This window comes from Heteronotia binoei, chromosome 8, assembly GCF_032191835.1.
Source record: "Heteronotia binoei isolate CCM8104 ecotype False Entrance Well chromosome 8, APGP_CSIRO_Hbin_v1, whole genome shotgun sequence".
Classification (NCBI taxonomy): domain Eukaryota; kingdom Metazoa; phylum Chordata; class Lepidosauria; order Squamata; family Gekkonidae; genus Heteronotia; species Heteronotia binoei.
The window spans coordinates 102,808,533-102,825,992 of record NC_083230.1 but is presented as its reverse complement, the minus strand read 5'-3'; the positions used below and the strand labels follow the sequence as shown (position 1 = coordinate 102,825,992).

Below are 17,460 nucleotides of genomic sequence, written 5' to 3'. Positions count from 1 at the left end.
GAAAACAGAGTTGGATGAGATCCCCACCCTAGAAGAGACTGTTAAAGCCATCAAGCAACTGAAAAGTGGCAAGGCAGCAGGAGTTGATGGAATTCCACCAGAGATCTGGAAGCATGGGGGCACAGTACTACATAGCTCACTTCACAAAGTACTTGTCACCTGCTGGAAACAAGGCAAATTACCACAGGACTTTCGCGATGCAATCATCATCACCCTATACAAGAACAAAGGGGAAAAGTCAGACTGCTCCAACTACCGGGGGATAACCCTGCTCTCCATCGCAGGCAAAATCCTTGCCAGAATACTCCTGAACAGACTGGTGCCCCCCATTGCAGAAGAACTCCTCCCAGAGAGCCAGTGCGGCTTCAGAGCTAACAGGAGCACCACCGACATGGTATTTGTTCTCAGGCAGCTCCAAGAGAAATGCAGGGAACAGAACAAGGCTCTGTATGTGACTTTTGTCGACCTTACCAAAGCCTTCGATACCGTTAGCAGGAAAGGCCTGTGGCAAACCTTGGAACGTTTAGGATGTCCCCCAAGGTTCCTCAGTATGATCATCCAGCTACACGAAGACCAGCGAGGCCAAGTCAGACACTGCAACGACCTCTCGGAGACCTTCCCAATAGGCACAGGTGTAAAGCAAGGCTGCGTTCTCGCGCCAACTCTCTTTACGATCTTCTTTAGCATGATGCTTCAAAGAGCTGCAGTAGATCTAGATGATGACGATGGTGTCTACATCCGCTATCGCACCGATGGCAGCCTGTTCAACCTGAGGCGACTAAAGGCCCACTCCAAGACGATGGAAAAACTCATCCGAGAGCTACTGTTTGCTGATGATGCTGCACTCGTCTCCCACTCGGTATCAGCTCTGCAGCATATGACGTCCTGCTTTGCAGAGGCTGCCAAGCTATTCGGCCAGAAGTTAGTCTGAAGAAGACAGAAGTTCTCCACCAGCCTGCACCCCAGGAAGATTATCACCCTCCCTGCATCACTGTGGGTGAATCAGTTCTGAAGACAGTCCAGCAGTTCAGCTACCTGGGGTGCATCATCTCCTCAGATGCCAAGATCGACAAGGAGATTGACAACAGGCTGGCAAAGGCAAACCGTGCCTTTGGCCGACTGCACAAAAGAGTGTGGAGCAACAAGCATCTGAAAAAAGGCACAAAGATCAATGTTTACAAAGCGGTTGTGATGACAACCCTAATCTACGGCTCCGAATCATGGGTTTTATACCGTCATCACCTGCGACTCCTCAAGCGCTTTCATCAGCGCTGCCTTCGCACCATCCTCAACATCCACTGGAGTGACTTTGTGACCAACACTGAAGTCCTCAAGCGGGCGGAGGTTACCAGTATCGAGGCACTGCTGCTGAAGACGCAGCTGCGCTGGGCAGGGCATATTTCTAGGATGGAAAACCACCGCCTTCCCAAGATTGCCCTGTATGGCGAACTCTCCACCGGCCATCGAAATAGAGGGGCACCAAAGAAGAGGTACAAGGACTCCTTGAAGAAATCCCTTGGCACCTGTCGCATCAACCATCACCAGTGGTCTGACCTAGCCTCAGATCGCAAAGCATGGAGACACACCATCCACCAGGCTGTCTCTTCCTTTGAGGACGCACGCATAGCTGGTCTTGAGGACAAAAGGAGATTGAGGAAGAATCGCACTGCTACAGCACCAACCCTAAATCAGACTTTTCCCTGCAGCCACTGTGGCCGGACCTGCCTGTCCCGCATTGGTCTTGTCAGCCACCAGCGAGCCTGCAGCAGACGTGGACTATTGCACCCTTCTTAAATCTTCGTTCGCGAAGCCAAGCCGAGAGAGAGAGAGACTATCTTTGTTAAAGCTTAAAATTGTTTTTCAGACCAACAAACTGGAACAGGATTCATAACAGCTCAAAGCCACTATTGCTCACACAACATTAAGTCTGCAACACAAGAAGACAGTATAGTGTTTTTACTTCAAGCTTCTATTTTATAGTGTGCATATATTTAATGAAATATGCAGCACTCTAAGATGATTTATTCACACTAGTGTTTACTATGAACATTTCTGAAGGAAGGGAATGACACCCTGAGGAACTATCAGTGCTCTTTATTTAGACAGAAAGCAAAACATGTATGGCTTCATGAAATTGAGCAAAGTCAGTGAAGAACCCAAAGTATCAAGTTAAAGGGGCCAACCAGTAACTCTGCATCAGTAGTGACTGGAGGCATCTGCGGAAGAGATTTGTGGAAGTGTTGGGTTGAACCTAGCTTATTTAAAAAACTTGCTTTCAGCAGTGTTCACTAAATAATTCAGAATGATTTGCAGTTCTTTTCCCTTGAATGAACAGGATTGTATTTGGCAGTCTAGAAGCCCTGGCAAAGGAGGGAGAAGGGAAAGGTGACTGCAACTAATGTGAACAGATCCAAAGCTCAATTGGGTTTTATGAGTAGTATTGGCTTCACAAGGGGATAGGGAAACGTGTCTTCTCTAGTTAACCTTACCTTGAGAACCTTCCTATAGAGAGTCCTTCTGGCATGCTGGTTGCAAACTGATCTATGAATCAGGAAACTGCACATATGAATTCACTAGCTGGCCATTAGGCAAACAATTTTATCCTAGTTGTAGCTCCCTATTTGCAAAGTGGCAGTATCGCCAACCTGCCCCTCCACTGTAAGAATTGTACCAGTGATGTATGTGAAACACTTTGAGCATTTAAAATGCTAGGTATTATTATTATGTCTAATGTCCATTAGTGACCCTGAAGCTAGACAGAAGGAAGCTGCGCTAGGGAAATGCTAATCCAAGAGATGAGGCAATTTACCAGAAGCAGCTATTTGTTGGATGCGTGGAGTTTGAAAAAGCACCCCCTGAAATTTATTAAAAGGTACTTCTTAAGCAATCATGCAACACAGTTATACATGATTATATAAAATGTGTGGAACCAAACTTCTTTTTTTTAAAGTTAATTTCCCAAGACCCTTGAATCATTACCATGGGAGAGACTCTAGGGTCAGTTTTCTAAGGAGCATTACCAAGACCCTTCCCCAGGCATCCAGTTTTCTTTTAAAAAGATAAATCTCTAGCCTGTTTACTTGCAAGAGTATAAATAAAAGTTAGCAGGCAATACTCTATCAAACTGTTTACTATGAAGAACACCAGCGTCTACTTCCAGTATTCCAACCAATGACACAAAGAAACTGGGATGACTGACAGACATTTGGTATTTAATTTTAATTTTGTTAACATTTTCAATAGGTTAAATAATTTTAATTGTATTAGACTTCTCATATTTGGATTTACGGTTTGTACTCTCCGCTTCTCAAGTTGCTGGCTGCAGCCTATGCAGATCCCAAAGGATCACATGCCGAGTTGATGAGGACTGAAAAAGCATTCTCTGTAACAGCGTAAGCCGCAGCTCTTAGCTATCCTTCATGAAAAAGTTTGAAAAAGTTTTCCCATTTTTACTATTCTGTTTCAGGTAAATAAAGAAACAAAAAAAAATGTTACAAACAGGTCTGTTCAGTGACCACCCCATATTGAAAACTGCCAAAAAACTCACTCTACAACTATAGAATGATGTCACAAGTAAGGCCTATCAACAAAGACAAAAAATGCAAAGAATTCACAATAGTTCATGCTGTATAACGAGCTATCTGCAGTGGTTCCGTGTACCTTACTTTGTATTATTAGATGTGAACTGTGGCTCTTCCACTTTACAGTTTCCATGTTTTATTGCCTTGCCCTTTGAACAGGACTTTTCCTTTTGCTTCAGACACTTACATTTTTGAGACCTTAGGCACGTGCCTATTCTATTTGTTGGCAAGTCCTGCCTGTCTTGAGGGAGATTCTACTACTGTCGAGCCTCCTCAGCTTTGCTGTAAAGATATGGAATTTGACTCCTTGGTTTGAGTATCATAGAAGGACCTCTGAATGCTCTACCTGTGCTTGCTAATTGTGCAAAAAAGGAAAGTATGAGGCAATAGCTCAGTTTCTTCTTCAGCTTGCCCCAAGTTTCCTCAAACTACATATTCCCAGATTCTCACCTAGGCTATCCCATTCAATGCTCCAGTGTATGAAGACTGGCAAATGCCCCATGTCATTCACGCAATCCCCCCCCCCCCCGGTTCAGGTCAATATAAGTGTCTTACGCATGAGGTAAAATCAAAAGGAAGAATAGTTATGGTCCAGCTGCTAGAGAAAGTAAACATGTAGGGAAAAAAGCTAAACCGTTAACAAGGGAAAGGAAAAGGAAAGGTCCCCTGTGCAAGCACCAGTTATTTCCGACTCTGGGGTGATGTTTTCAGGGCAGACTTTTTACGGGGTGGTTTGCCATTGCCTTCCCCAGTCTTTTACACTTTCCCCCCAGCAAGCTGGGTACTCATTTTACTGACCTTGGAAGGATGGAAGGCTGAGTTAACCTTGGGCCGGCTACCTGAATCCAGCTTCCTACGGAATTGAACTCAGATCGTAAGCAGAGAGTTCAGACCACAGTACTGCAGTACTGCTGTTTTACCACTCTGAGCCGTTAACAAGACAGACAAGTAAAAGTAAACTTTGTTACTATGAAAATGTAGTTTGTCTCCCAGAAAAATTATATGTATTCCAAAGCTTCTTTGCATACTAAGGTGGGTGCCCACCCAGAGCGCGCTCTTCAGACTGCCAACACCAGTACCGAACCCAGTGTCCCTGCACTCTACGTGGAAAAAAAAATGCCTTCAAGCAGATGGGATTTTTCAAGCACATTTCTGTAAGCATTTTATAATCTAATAATATGAGAGGAAAAATGACCCCGAAGTTCTGTAAACCTGAGTGGAATGCAGACATCTGTTCTGGTTAAAATGTTTCCTGACTACGGTCCTCCAACCCACTTTAAATATTTATAGTTTTTAACTAGATTAAAGCATTATAAGAGAGGTTTTATTCTCAACAACCTGTGACTGGAATCGGTGTGCCAGCTTTTTCCAGAGTTGTCTTACAAATGAGAACCAAGTTTTGCAGCACTGTCCCAACTGTTCATATACAGCCCCCTCACATAAAACAGATCCAGAAAAGGGGGGGGGGGCGGTCATGTGAGGAGGAGAGCCTCTCTCCCCCTGGAAACAAGCACATAGTGTAGCTAAATCCTCAGGAAGTGAATGGCTGAAAGAACCTCCTCTCCCAGCTCCTCCTTCAGCATTAACAGCCTGAGCAATTACTGAGTGGAACAAACCCCTTTAACACCACCTGGTGCATTTTTCAGCAGTTGGTCTTGCTCCCAGGCCTGTCATGGCTCATTTAGATAGTACAGTGCATTCGCTCTATAGGACTATTCTCAGGGACCATGGAGTTCAGGACATAATGAGATACAGAGATTTTTATCATGAAGTGTAATGTAACTGTGAGCCACAGGACTCAGGGTTTTGGTATTCGAAGACTGCTTGGCACAGAAAGGGTTTTTTTCTTCTTTTTTAAAGACAAGGTGGAGTAAAAAAACAAATGATCACAGGTTAAATATGCACATTTTAATAGCCAAAGAAAAACCTATTGTAAAGCAATAACTTTCTGTCCAGGTTGATGAAAAGGGGTCTTATTACATGCACTTTTATCAGAGATCACATTTCCCTTTTGTACACTTACCACAAAGCCCTGTATAGATTCAAATTTACAGTGCAGCTAACTCGAACTAGAATATAAACGGACAATCAAACCCTGTCACATGAATACATGAAGCTGCCTTATACTGAGTCAGATGACTGAAGCTATCAAGCCCAGGACCTGGCAGTGGCTCCACAGGGTCTCAGGAAGACACCATCTATTATCTCATCCTAAAAATTAGTATGGGGATTGAACTGTGTGTCTTCTAATGAACTACTACCACCTCTAAATAGAAGGGGAAAATATTGATAACACCTTCACAAGATACAAAATGTCAATCTAATTTCAGGGATGTCAGTGGGCAGATCACTTAGAGCAGATGGTATTATACAGCTGAAATACAGCAGCACACCACATCAAGACTGTGTGAAGCTGCTTTAAACACCACTGGACCCTTGGTCCTTCTAGCTGACTGTTAGATATACAGCCAGGGCCGGCTCACCCACTAGGCAAATTAGGCGGTTGCCAAGGGCACCAGGAGGGTGGGGGCACTGAATTGGGCTTCCCCCCTCCCGGTGCCCCAGGCAAGCACCTAGTTTGTCTCCCTTCACTGCCCACGCACCTGCCCACCGCCGCAACCTGCCCCTTTTCCCTTTCCCTTCGAACGCAGCGACCTAGCAACTGTGATCCACACAACGGTCACCTCGAGATTAGACTACTGCAATGCCCTCTACATGGGGCTGCCCTTATACCGAACACGGAAACTCCAGGTAGTGCAGAACGCGGCGGCCAGGCTGCTGATGGGACTATCTCGGTGGGAACACGTGCGGCCTGGGCTGCGGGATCTGCACTGGCTGCTGGTTCTGTACCGTGTTCGCTATAAGGTGCTGGTTATCACCTTTAAAGCCCTACATGGCCGAGGACCTGCCTACCTTAGGGACCGCCTCCCCCCATATGTTCCCCAAAGAGCACTGAGATCTAGCTCTCAAAACCTTTTAAAAATCCCTGGGCTAAAAGAGGCTAGACTGAAGACAACTAGAGAGCAAGCCTTTTCAGCAATGGCCCCCCGATGGTGGAATCAACTTCCAGAGATGGTACGAGCCCTGTGGGACCTGAATCAGTTCCGCAGGGCTTGCAAAACCTCTCTGTTTCAACTTGCTTTCGAGACAGAACCTGGCTAAACGGATCTGTACCCATCCAGCCATCTTGTCCATGATTGTGATCTGTAGCACTTTATAGCACCTGTTTTTATTTATTTATTTAATTAATTATGTAACTGTATTTTAACTGAATTGTAATTTTAAAACTGTTCATTTATATTGTATTTCATGTATATCATGGTCCTCCATGTCTGTGAGCCGCCCTGAGCCCGCCTTTGGCGGGGGAGGGTGGGATATAAAAATAAATTTATCTTATCTTATCTTCCCCTCCCCCCTTGCACCGTGTGGCGCGCCTGCCCCCTCCTCCGCCCGCGCACTGTCCACCCCCTCCTCTGCCTGCATGCCGCCCGCCCCTCCTTCCCTTCCTGTCCGTCCCGGCTGTGGTGTGCCTGCCTCCTCCTCCACCCGCCGCTCCTTTCCCTTCCCTTTGCCTCCCCCCCCCCGGCCCTGCCGGCTGCGGCGCGCCTGCCTACTCCTCTGCCTGTGTGCCTGCTGCCCCCTCCTTATAATAATAATAATAATAGATTTTATTTATATCCCGCCCTCCCCGCCTAGGCGGCTCAGGGCGGCTCACAACATTCCATACATTAACATAAATAGGTAAAACTTTAAATTTAACAATTAAAAAATTTAATTCCCTTCCCTTCCGTCCCTTTGCCTCCCCCCTCCCCTGGCATAATCACAGTGTGCTGCGATCACGCAGAGGGGAGGTGACAGGACAGGAAGGAAAGGAGGGGGCGGGCAAGCACCACATCTTGGCGTGGCACCCGGGGGGGTTGCAGTGCTGTGGGGGGCAGCAGGGGGGCTGGTGGCAGCAGGGCCAGTGCTGTATACAACCATGTCAGTTATACAACCTCAGGCCTATGGGGTTTTATAACCTTTAGCTAGCAAGTGTTAAAGCTTAAAATTGTTTTTCAGACCAACAAACCGTGGAATAGGCAAAGGAGAAGTTGGGAGTGTAATTTTACATCATGCAGCAGGTGGCAATTTTGCTGTTTGTGTGGTTTCCCTTGAATAGGCAGGAAAATGAATATATGTGTGACACTAGCAGTTTGAAATGAATGTATGTAGCTGGTGTAAGGGTGGGGAGCAACTCAGAGACCATAAGTAAACCTATAAATAAAGCAGCTCCCCAGGTAGGAGCAAGAGGGAATTAAGACAAGTGAATGAGAGCATGAGTGGGATGAAGACGAAGGCCAGAGACAGCAGTGGAGAAGTTGACCAGCTGGAAAGTCCCTGGATGACTTGTGCCCCAGCAACTGGAAAGTGCCATTGTCAACCCCCTATCAGGGATAAAAAGAAGTAAACGAGCCATGAGAATAGACCCATGTCAGTGAAAAACTCCAGAAGGTCTGTGAGTCAAGACCATCACCACAAGACCATGGAACCTTAAACTATGTGCTAGGATGAACATTCATGGCAACACTTTCCAGACAAGGAGAAAGTAGAGAGAAGGAAGAATGGACTATAAAACCCTGGGACTCCTGAGGTGGGCACATAACATCCTTTGAACAATTCCTTCACAGATACTTCAGGATTGGCCAAGTCCCTTTTGGTATTATATCAGAAATTGCCTTTGCTACATTTCTTCTGACTGGTTAGTGTTCTATTCCCAAGCCTGTCCATCTTGGGGAACCAATTTACAATGCACTGTATTTGATAAAAACTGCAGGTTCAGTTTTAACACTGGAGTCTCATTTTCTCTCCAGCAACCAGTGGTTCAGTAAAAGAATCCTGTGCTGAAATGAGGTTTCAAGAGGGAAGCCTAATCAACTTCCCCTTTGATCCCCAGAACCCCTAGAATTTATTTCTAAGAACTGCCAGGGGCCCTTTGGGCAGAGAAAAGTCTCTCCTAACATCTGAGATCATTTTAAGGTTCGAGATATCAGGGATTGAATCCAGACCCTTTTTCATAGAGAGGACATACTCTGTTAGCTATAACATGATGAGAAGGAGGAGAAGGCTGTAGATTCAGAATGGACAAAAGGAAATACTTCTTTACACACTGAGTGATTAAAATGTGGAATTTGCTGCCAGAGGATGTAGTGATGGCCAGCACATTCATGGAGGATAGGTCTATCAGTGGCTACTAGCTATGCAGATGAAAAAGAGCCAGTTTGTAGTGGTTGACTGCGTGGACTCTTATCTGGGAGAATCAAGTTTGATTCCCCACTCCTCCACTTGCACCTGCTGGAGTGGCCTTGGGTTAGCCATAACTCTGGCAGAGGTTGTCCTTGAAAGCAGCAGCTGTTGTGAGAGCCCTCTGAGCCCTACCCACCTCACAGGGTGTCTGTTGTGGGGGGAGAAGATATAGGAGATTGTAAGCCGCTCTGAGTCTCTGATTCAGAGAGAAGGGCGGGGTATAAATCTGCAATTCAGTAAAACTGAATATCAGTGGAGAATGCCTCAGCTTCCATGTCCTCTTGCTGGACCTCCAGCAGAAGTGGTTGGCCACTACGTGAGACAGGATGCTGGACTAGATGAACCACTGGTCTGATCCAGGAAGGCTCTTCTCGTTACCTCAGAAGGCAGAAATTAACTCTCTCTTAATTGCAAAATAAGGCAAACACTAAAAGCAATATAATACTTCAAAGTGGTGCAGCAATTATATATAATATCCCTTTTCATGCTGTAAAGTAGTTGTTTAGGAAAAACCAAACCATCGACTTCCATGTTCCCTCCTCCCACTGCACACAAGCTAATTTAGTTATTTCTGGGTTTTCATCTTATTCTTCCCTGGCAAACCAAGACAGCAAACTATGGCTTGCAGAAAACCAGGAAGTAACTGTCAGCTCATGGTGCACAAGCAGAAGAGGAAGGGAGTGTGCTTTGCAAGCTCATTCACACAGGAATAAGTGCATCTTTGCAGATTATGTATTAAAATATTTCTGAACTGCCTTTCTGTTAAAAGCTGGTTTACAAACAGCAAATCCGAACACAGATCAGAAATCTCATAGGCCCAAGCAAGTAAGAGTGTATGGAGAAAGGCACTTGCTGGGCTTGCACACTCCCTCACATTACAAGGCTCATTTGAGACTAAAGACTGAAGTCTTCAAGTTAGGTAATCAACTCAACTAATTTGCAGAGATGTCATTGTGAGGTGCTTCCCTCTTCAGCTCCAATGGCTTTCCCTCAGTCATCATGCTGGGTGTCTCCAGCAGGTCTCTCCAGGCTTCAGAATGGGGAAGGGATGTGTGCTACTTTATCCCTTTTCCTTTTCTCAGGACCACAGCTCTTGCTACATCAGAGTGGCACCCCCTTCCCACAACAGTCTTTCCCAGCAATCTGCCTTTAAAGGTCCAAATAGCCCTACCTCTTCTCTGAGTGTACCCGGCCTCTCTGAGGGAGGGCAGTGATTTGTTTTTACATGCCCCTCTTTCTGGGCTGTTAGGTGGATGCTTGCCACAGATTACCTCCTTACAGCTGTACTGGTTATTTCAGGGGCTTCAGTGAGATAGGTTGTTGGCCCTCAGTCACTGCCCCTGCTTCTCTCTGGCCCTCCAGTCAATGGCCTGGGCTGCTGTTGGACTTACTTGCTTTTGTATAGGCTTCTCTGGCCCCACCTTGGCTTCTGCCCTGGCATGCCCTTGTGCAGGCTTCTCTAGCCCTGCCCTGGCTTCTCTCCCAGCTGTGGAAGCTGCTTTCTTCTCTGGGCCACTCCAATGTCAGGCCCAGCAGGTTCCTCCACCTACACCTCGAGTCATGCCGCCAGACACTGCCCATGGTTATAGGTCTATCTCAAAGCAGTATCTCATTCTTACACCCCTCACCAGCAGCTTTAAGCAAAGTAAAATTGATCCAGTCATTTCCAACTCCAGAAACATCAAATAAAAATTAATAGTTAATTGAGAAGGGGGCATGGCTCATTGGTAAAGTAACTGCTTGGCATTCAGAAGGTCCCTGGTTCAATCCCTGGTATCTCCAGTAAGGATCGGGTCATGTGTGATGTGAAAAACCTTTGCCTGAGACCCTGGAGAGCCACTGTCAGCCTGATTAGACAATACTGATTTTGATGGAGCAATGATTTGATTTGGTATATGTTCAATAGCAGCAATGCATTCATGCTCCATCTCACCTACCTTAAACCCAGAGTACATTAAAATAATTTCAATTTTTTAAAGACATCAAAACACATCCTGGCCCATTGCTTATCTGTCAGCTCCAATCTTCTGCAAGGGAACTAAGTCAGAACCTGTTTACTACTGTGATCCCCTGTACTTTAACTTTACCATTCAGGACTCCCTTTCTCTCCCCTTCATGGTTCAGGTAGGTTAGGAAGACACAAGTTCACCATCCAACTTGTCTCCATTTTTTACAAAAGCCCTGGCCCTTCTAAACACCAGGTTCCCGCTCTGTTCCTCCAAGACAACCCTAGACAAGGCAGTCCAATTCCTTCATCAACTGCCCCTCATTCAGCTAATTTCTCAAAGCAATTGAGATTGGGAACTAAATACTGCTTCCCCTTTTAGGCTACTGCCCCACAGGCTGGGGCCTGAGAGATTTGAGTGTGCCTGATTGATTTGAGTTACAACTCAACCTCCTTCCAGACTCAAATGATCTATATCTATTGTCTGCTCTGATTTCACAGGGCCAAAGGATTTGCTCCATTACAGAAGGTTAACAATCCACACAGATATCTAAAATACATGTTCAATTCACATTAGTTCTGGCCACTAAAAGCCAGCCCAAATAGAAAGATCTCATAATATTTCCCAAACATTTTTGGGTTCACACCTTCAGTTTCAGATGTACAACTATTCTCCAAAACTAACTAATTAGTTAACAACGCATTTTCAGTGAAGAGTCATGATTTTATTACATGCTCCAGAGATCCAAGTTCAAAAACATTCCAGGGCGTATAACGCAGCCTGCATATATGTATACATTTTAATGAGAAGGTTTGGCAGAGCAGCTTGACAGGCAAATGGATTGCTAGAGCATGGATTATAAAGATATATCTCAAATTGCCTTGGAATTCTGCTTTAAGAGTCATTCTTCCCCTCCCCCAACAAACCACCTCTCAAGGCAGGCAAATTTATAGCTCAATTTTTTTCATTAAAAATTAAAAGTGTGACTTTTTTGTTTTGTTTTTTTGTTTTGTAAAAGAAAGCAGACTCCCAGTGTCCCATTGCCAGGTATTAGGTTGCTGAATAAAAAAAAAAACTTGGAAGCCTGAACCAGTTCAGTCTCCATCTCTAAGACCCCAAAAATGTCTTTCCAACAACATATATTGGCTGTTTTTTTTCTATAATTTCTCTCTTCCTCCAAAAAACCCAATGATGTTAGCAGGAAAGCTGAATATAAATAATGGCTCACAAAACCAAAATCATTGTTAGCCCTGCCAATAAAAATGTTCCTTCTCTTCAGGGATAGCTAAACAGCTGAAAGTGCTTCTAATGATCTGTTGGCAGCACTAGCCAATGCAGTGCTAAACAGATAACTCTCTCTCTCTCAAAAGGTTGCTAAGTACTCACTTCCAAGTAAATCAATGGAACTGACTTCCAAGTATAGGGGAATTAATGGGCAAATTAAAATGGAAAATAAAACACAACCTGAAATTGTTCTCTTTTCACAGCTGCACTGCTATCCTTTCCCCCCGACTGATCCATGCCTCCACTGAATTGATGTCTGTGCTCTTAAATGCAAATACGGTCTCTGTGTACAAATTTGAATGGCTCAGGAAAATCATGTAATACCAGTGTTAGTAATAACAGTTTGTGTGAATGCACATGAAGGTATGAAGCGGTGGTAGTGGGGAAATCAGATTGCTACAAAAATCTCTTAGCCTACACAATGCAATTATTCAGCAATGATCTTAAAAATATGGTGAAAAAAACCACAATAATATTGGTGAGAAGAGAAACACTTTCAATAATGCCTCAAATAGATAATAAAACACAAGGCCTAGATAACTATTAGTTTAATGAATTAAGAAAAAAAAAAGACATACTTCATTTCTAGGACCTCCTCCAAGTGTTTTCTCCTCTCAGCCCGCAGATTGGTCAAGTGGGTTTCCTTCTCAGCCAGAGATTGTTGAGTACAGGAGAGCTTTGCCTTCATTGATTCTAGTTCTTGTTTCACTTTCTCCATAGCCATCATCAACTCTTCTACCTATAACAGGATGAAACAGCAAGCAAAAAGAACACACAATTAAAAAACCATAATGTTCCCTATGCCACAACCATTGAACTGCTCAATGATGAAAGAAAAGGAAAGCTGGACAAGAATTATGCAAAAGATCAATTTCTTCATTTATTTAGTGTCTTTTTGACTCTTGATCTTCCCCCATGTTCATATCAATATTCATTTAATGTTTCTAGGAATCCCAAACACACCTTTAGTACACATGTGGTAGTTTAGAGCTGTGTCTTACCTTATACCTTAGGCTTCACTGGTAACAAATAATAAAGAATCTAAACAAGTACTTACAGTCAAATAAGCAATTACATTAAAAATGTAAGAATGGATGAAACCAGATTCTGAAACATTCAAGGTCAATGTTTCAGCGACACTACAGTTAAATATAATACAACAGTAAAATTAAGTACCCATAGTGTGCTTTTCTGATAACAACTGTAACTTGATTAATTGGCATGAACAACTAGAACAGCTTTTAGACAATTGTTGGATAAATACATATACAATTGGTAGGTTCTGTATTGAGTATAATAAAAACCCTACCTGCAATATATTTTTAATCTCATTGTTCTTGTTCAGGTAAGCACAGTACACCCCTTTCCCTATTTTACTCTCATGGTCATCTTGTGAAGTATGTTAAGCTGAGAGATACTGTCTGGCCCAGTGAGCTTCATGGAGTAGGTAATGTGCATAAGCTATTTGTATTTCCAACCACACTATAAGCCTACTTGGCCCCTTTTGGACATAGCATGGCATTGTTACTAATTATTAAACATGGAGAGTTCATGTTTAACACACATGAATAAATTTCAGAGCTTTTTAAAACAACAGGAAACAGATTTAACATTAAACTGAAATGTTAAGTAAATCCAACTCAAAATCTTGGAATGTTGTTTCTGATTTCATTACTTTACAATCCTATTATGATGACTAGTGTTGTATATTTGCTAAACATTTATGCTAATTGTTGGAATTTTGGCTTGACCTTTAGTCAAATGAGCTAATAAAAGGATTGGATTGGAAGTAAATCCAACTAAATTTCAATAACGTACTGTTACAAGAAACTTGGAAGAGATAAGTATATGTGAAGACTATGGTTAGCATATTTACCAGTATTCATTGGGATCTGGCCCATTACTACCTTGCTGTAGGTGCCTTATCCAGACTAGCAACGTCAGCCTCAATGTCATACCATAAGATTAATCACTACTCATTTACCTGAGGGCTGTAGCCTTACAGGGTTACTTTGTTCTGCTCTAAGTAGCAGGAGACATGTGTAGGAACCTGTGCATCTACTATTTTTGTTCCTTAAGAACCCAGAGAAGAAGAAGAAGAAGATGAAGATATTGGATTTATATCCCGCCCTCCACTCTGAAGAGTCTCAGAGCGGCTCACAATCTCCTTTACCTTCCTCCCCCACAACAGACACCCTGTGAGGTGGGTGGGGCTGGAGAGGGCTCTAACAGCAGCTGCCCTTTCAAGGACAACCTCTGTCAGGGCTATGGCTGACCCAAGGCCATTCCAGCAGGTGCAAGTGGAGGAGTGGGGAATCAAACCCGGTTCTCCCAGATAAGAGTCCGCACACTTAACCACTACACCAAACTGGCTCTGCTGAACCTGCTGTCAGTTCAGTGTGGTTACAAATATAACATAGCGGAGGTACTTCTTTGGCTTGCTGACTGCTGAACAAGCCATCATGCTTTTCATAGGTCATGATCTATCCATGACCTCCATGCATTCCATAATTTTAACTGCCAAGGAGCATGAGGAGAATTACTATGCAGAAAAACAATAATGATCACGATGCAAAAACGTAATAACTAGCAATCACTGTGATTTATGTCTACTGTATTTTATAATAAAAATACAAATGTCCTACACATTACATATAAAAATATCACACTAATATGATCCTGTATCACAAAATTTAGAAAAGTCCCATCTTTGTGGTATTGTGGAATAGCTTCTACTCGAATACTTGCTGGCAAAACGCTCTCTAAGCATTTGCTTTGCACGCAGAACACCCCAGTCTTTGATATCTCCAATGTAAAGACTTTTGAGAACAGCTGCCAGTCAGAACAGATGACACTGACCTTGGTAGACCATTGGTCTGACTTAGTATAAGGCAGTTTCATGTGACATTTTGCCCTTTCCATTATCTGCACATCCCAAATCATATTTCCCTGTCAGTGTGCTGCCTTGAGGCCAACTGGTATTCAAAAATGCTACTGCAACTACTTTAATATTTACATAGTAAATGGTGTCTTAAGACTCTTGTTCAATCACTTAGGTCCAGAATCATTCTCCTATCCCTGCTGCATAAGGGAAGGGTGAACAGAGTAGAAAATGCGGCTAGAAGTGGACCACTTTTGGGAAAACCGGAACAGCACTGTGGCAATGAATGCTATGCCAACACCTTAATCCCATCAGCTAGTAAGACTCCTCCCATTTGTTTGATGTCAAGGTAAAGAATTCCAAGTCTTTTAGGTAACACTGAGTTCTATGCTCTGAAGGAAAAGCCCTACACACTAGGAGTGGTGTGGGGGAAGTCTCAGCTGAGCGTAGTGACAGGATATAACACAAAATTCAGGAGAAATAGAAAAGCAAATACATGCAATTGTTTTGGGCAAAAACAGAAAGCCAAAGACATAAAATCGTGCAACTACTAAGAGAAATTAGAAGCACAGGTTTTAGTAACCATGTTAGTTAGATGGCAAAGCATCTCTGGAATGCCACACGGACTGCCAATGTTTTTTTTTTAGAGCTCAACCTTATTTCAGTTTTACACAGATGTGATTTCATGGTTATTCAGCAAAACCAGGGCTTTTTTTGTAGCAGGAACTCCTTTCCATATTAGGCTACACCCCCTCTGATGTAGCCAATCCTCCAAGAGCTTACAGTAGGCCCTGTAAGAACAGCCCAGTAAGCTCTTGGAGGATTGGCTACATCAGGAGGATGTAGCCTAATATGCAAAGGAATTTCTGCTACAAAAAAAGCCCTGAGCAAAACGAATCATAAGAAGAGGGAAAATATAGCTCCAAACAATCTAGGAGCATGTCCAAGCTTGCTTGAACAATCAGAGTTACATCACTATGGGGGACTGACAGCATTAATTTATCTACGGACACTAAAGGAGACAGCTAGGCATAGGTGGGTACATATGACAATGCATGAAGAACTGGTGTCATCTTAGCAGACAGGAGAAGCTTGTCTGATTTAAAGGAAATGACAAATCAGGAATTACCAAGCTGGCAGAGCACCATTAATTCTCAAGGTGACACTGAAAACCTGTTTTATTATCTGCTTTAAGTGCTTAGAGAAATTACAGATTAATTGCTACCCATGTGTATTTACCAAATGAACAGCAATTATACCAAGAATCATACCAAGCAAACCTAGTAGTGGTGGTCATCATCTTCATCATCACCTCTTTAAAAAAAAAATAAAAGTAACTAGTTTAAGTAGAAAGGAGACCATTTTACTTCAGCAAGGTTTCTGAATTAGTCCCACACAACGTCCTTGAAGGAAAGCTGGAGATAAGTGGACTACAAAGAACAACAAAGACTGGTATGTAATCTAGTGGAAAATAGCAGGAGTCATTTTCTTGGTTCAGTGCCTTATCCATATCTTGTATGGAGGAGTGGAAAATACATTTTTTGAATTCAGATTATACAAAATACAGAGAAATCACAGAGACTGAGAATTATCTCAAGCTAAAAACAGAGATAGTCCTAAAATGAATATAGACTGCGGCAAAGTATTATTCACTAAAATATATTTAAATGCATAAGTATAGGATAGATATGGGAGGAAATAACTGGATTGGCAGCAGACATCTGGCCAAAGATTTAGGAGTCACAATGTGTAAGAAAATGAACACAAGTCCAAACTCACTGTTCTAAAACAAATGCCACTTTAGTTATATTAACTAAAGCATTCAAGTTTCTGGGAAGCTGGATTTTATTAATCTGAAGTAGTATTAATTAACTAAAGAAAGATGTTGACAAGCTGGGATAGTATTCAGTACTACAAGAATTACAAAAGAGATTTAAGATGTAAATCTTCTGAGAAATGATTAAAGAACAGTATGCTTTGCCTAGAAAAGCCACTGAGCATATAGCATTCTGTAAGCATTTGAACACACATAAAAAAGGAGAAACAATTCTGAAAATTAGAATCAGTGAGTTGGAAGTGATCCTCCAGGTCATCTAGTCTGACCCCACCCCCTGAACAATGCAGGAAATTCACCAATACCTCCTCCTCCCGTGACCCCTGTTCCATGCTCAGAAGATGGCAACCCGTGCCCCCCCCCCTTTCCTGGATCCATTGAGGAACTGCTCTGTCAGGAAGTTCTTCCTAATGTTTAGCCAGACACTCTTTTGATCCTTTCAACCCTTTGGTTCTGGTCCGACCTTCTGAGGCAACAGAAAACAATTCTACACCATCCTCTATATGGCAGCCCTTCAAGCACCTGAAGATGCTCCAGGCTAAACAAACCTAGCTCCTTCAACCTTTCCTCATAGGACTTGATCTCCAGACCCCTTACCATCTTCATTGCCTTCCTCTGGACACGTTCCAGCTTGTCTATATCCTTATTAAA

The 17,460-nt window shown here is 43.2% G+C and overlaps 1 protein-coding gene across 7 annotated transcripts in view; it reads right to left on the bottom strand.

Annotated features, from left to right (window-relative positions):
- ERC1 (ELKS/RAB6-interacting/CAST family member 1) overlaps positions 1–17,460 on the bottom strand; it is a 291,605-nt gene that overhangs the window by 131,388 nt on the left and 142,757 nt on the right. For all 7 annotated transcript variants that reach the window (XM_060245767.1, XM_060245766.1, XM_060245768.1 and 4 more), the window contains one exon: positions 12,673–12,833. In XM_060245767.1, coding sequence (XP_060101750.1) covers positions 12,673–12,833 — 161 coding nt within the window. The remainder of the gene's footprint in view (positions 1–12,672; positions 12,834–17,460) is intronic.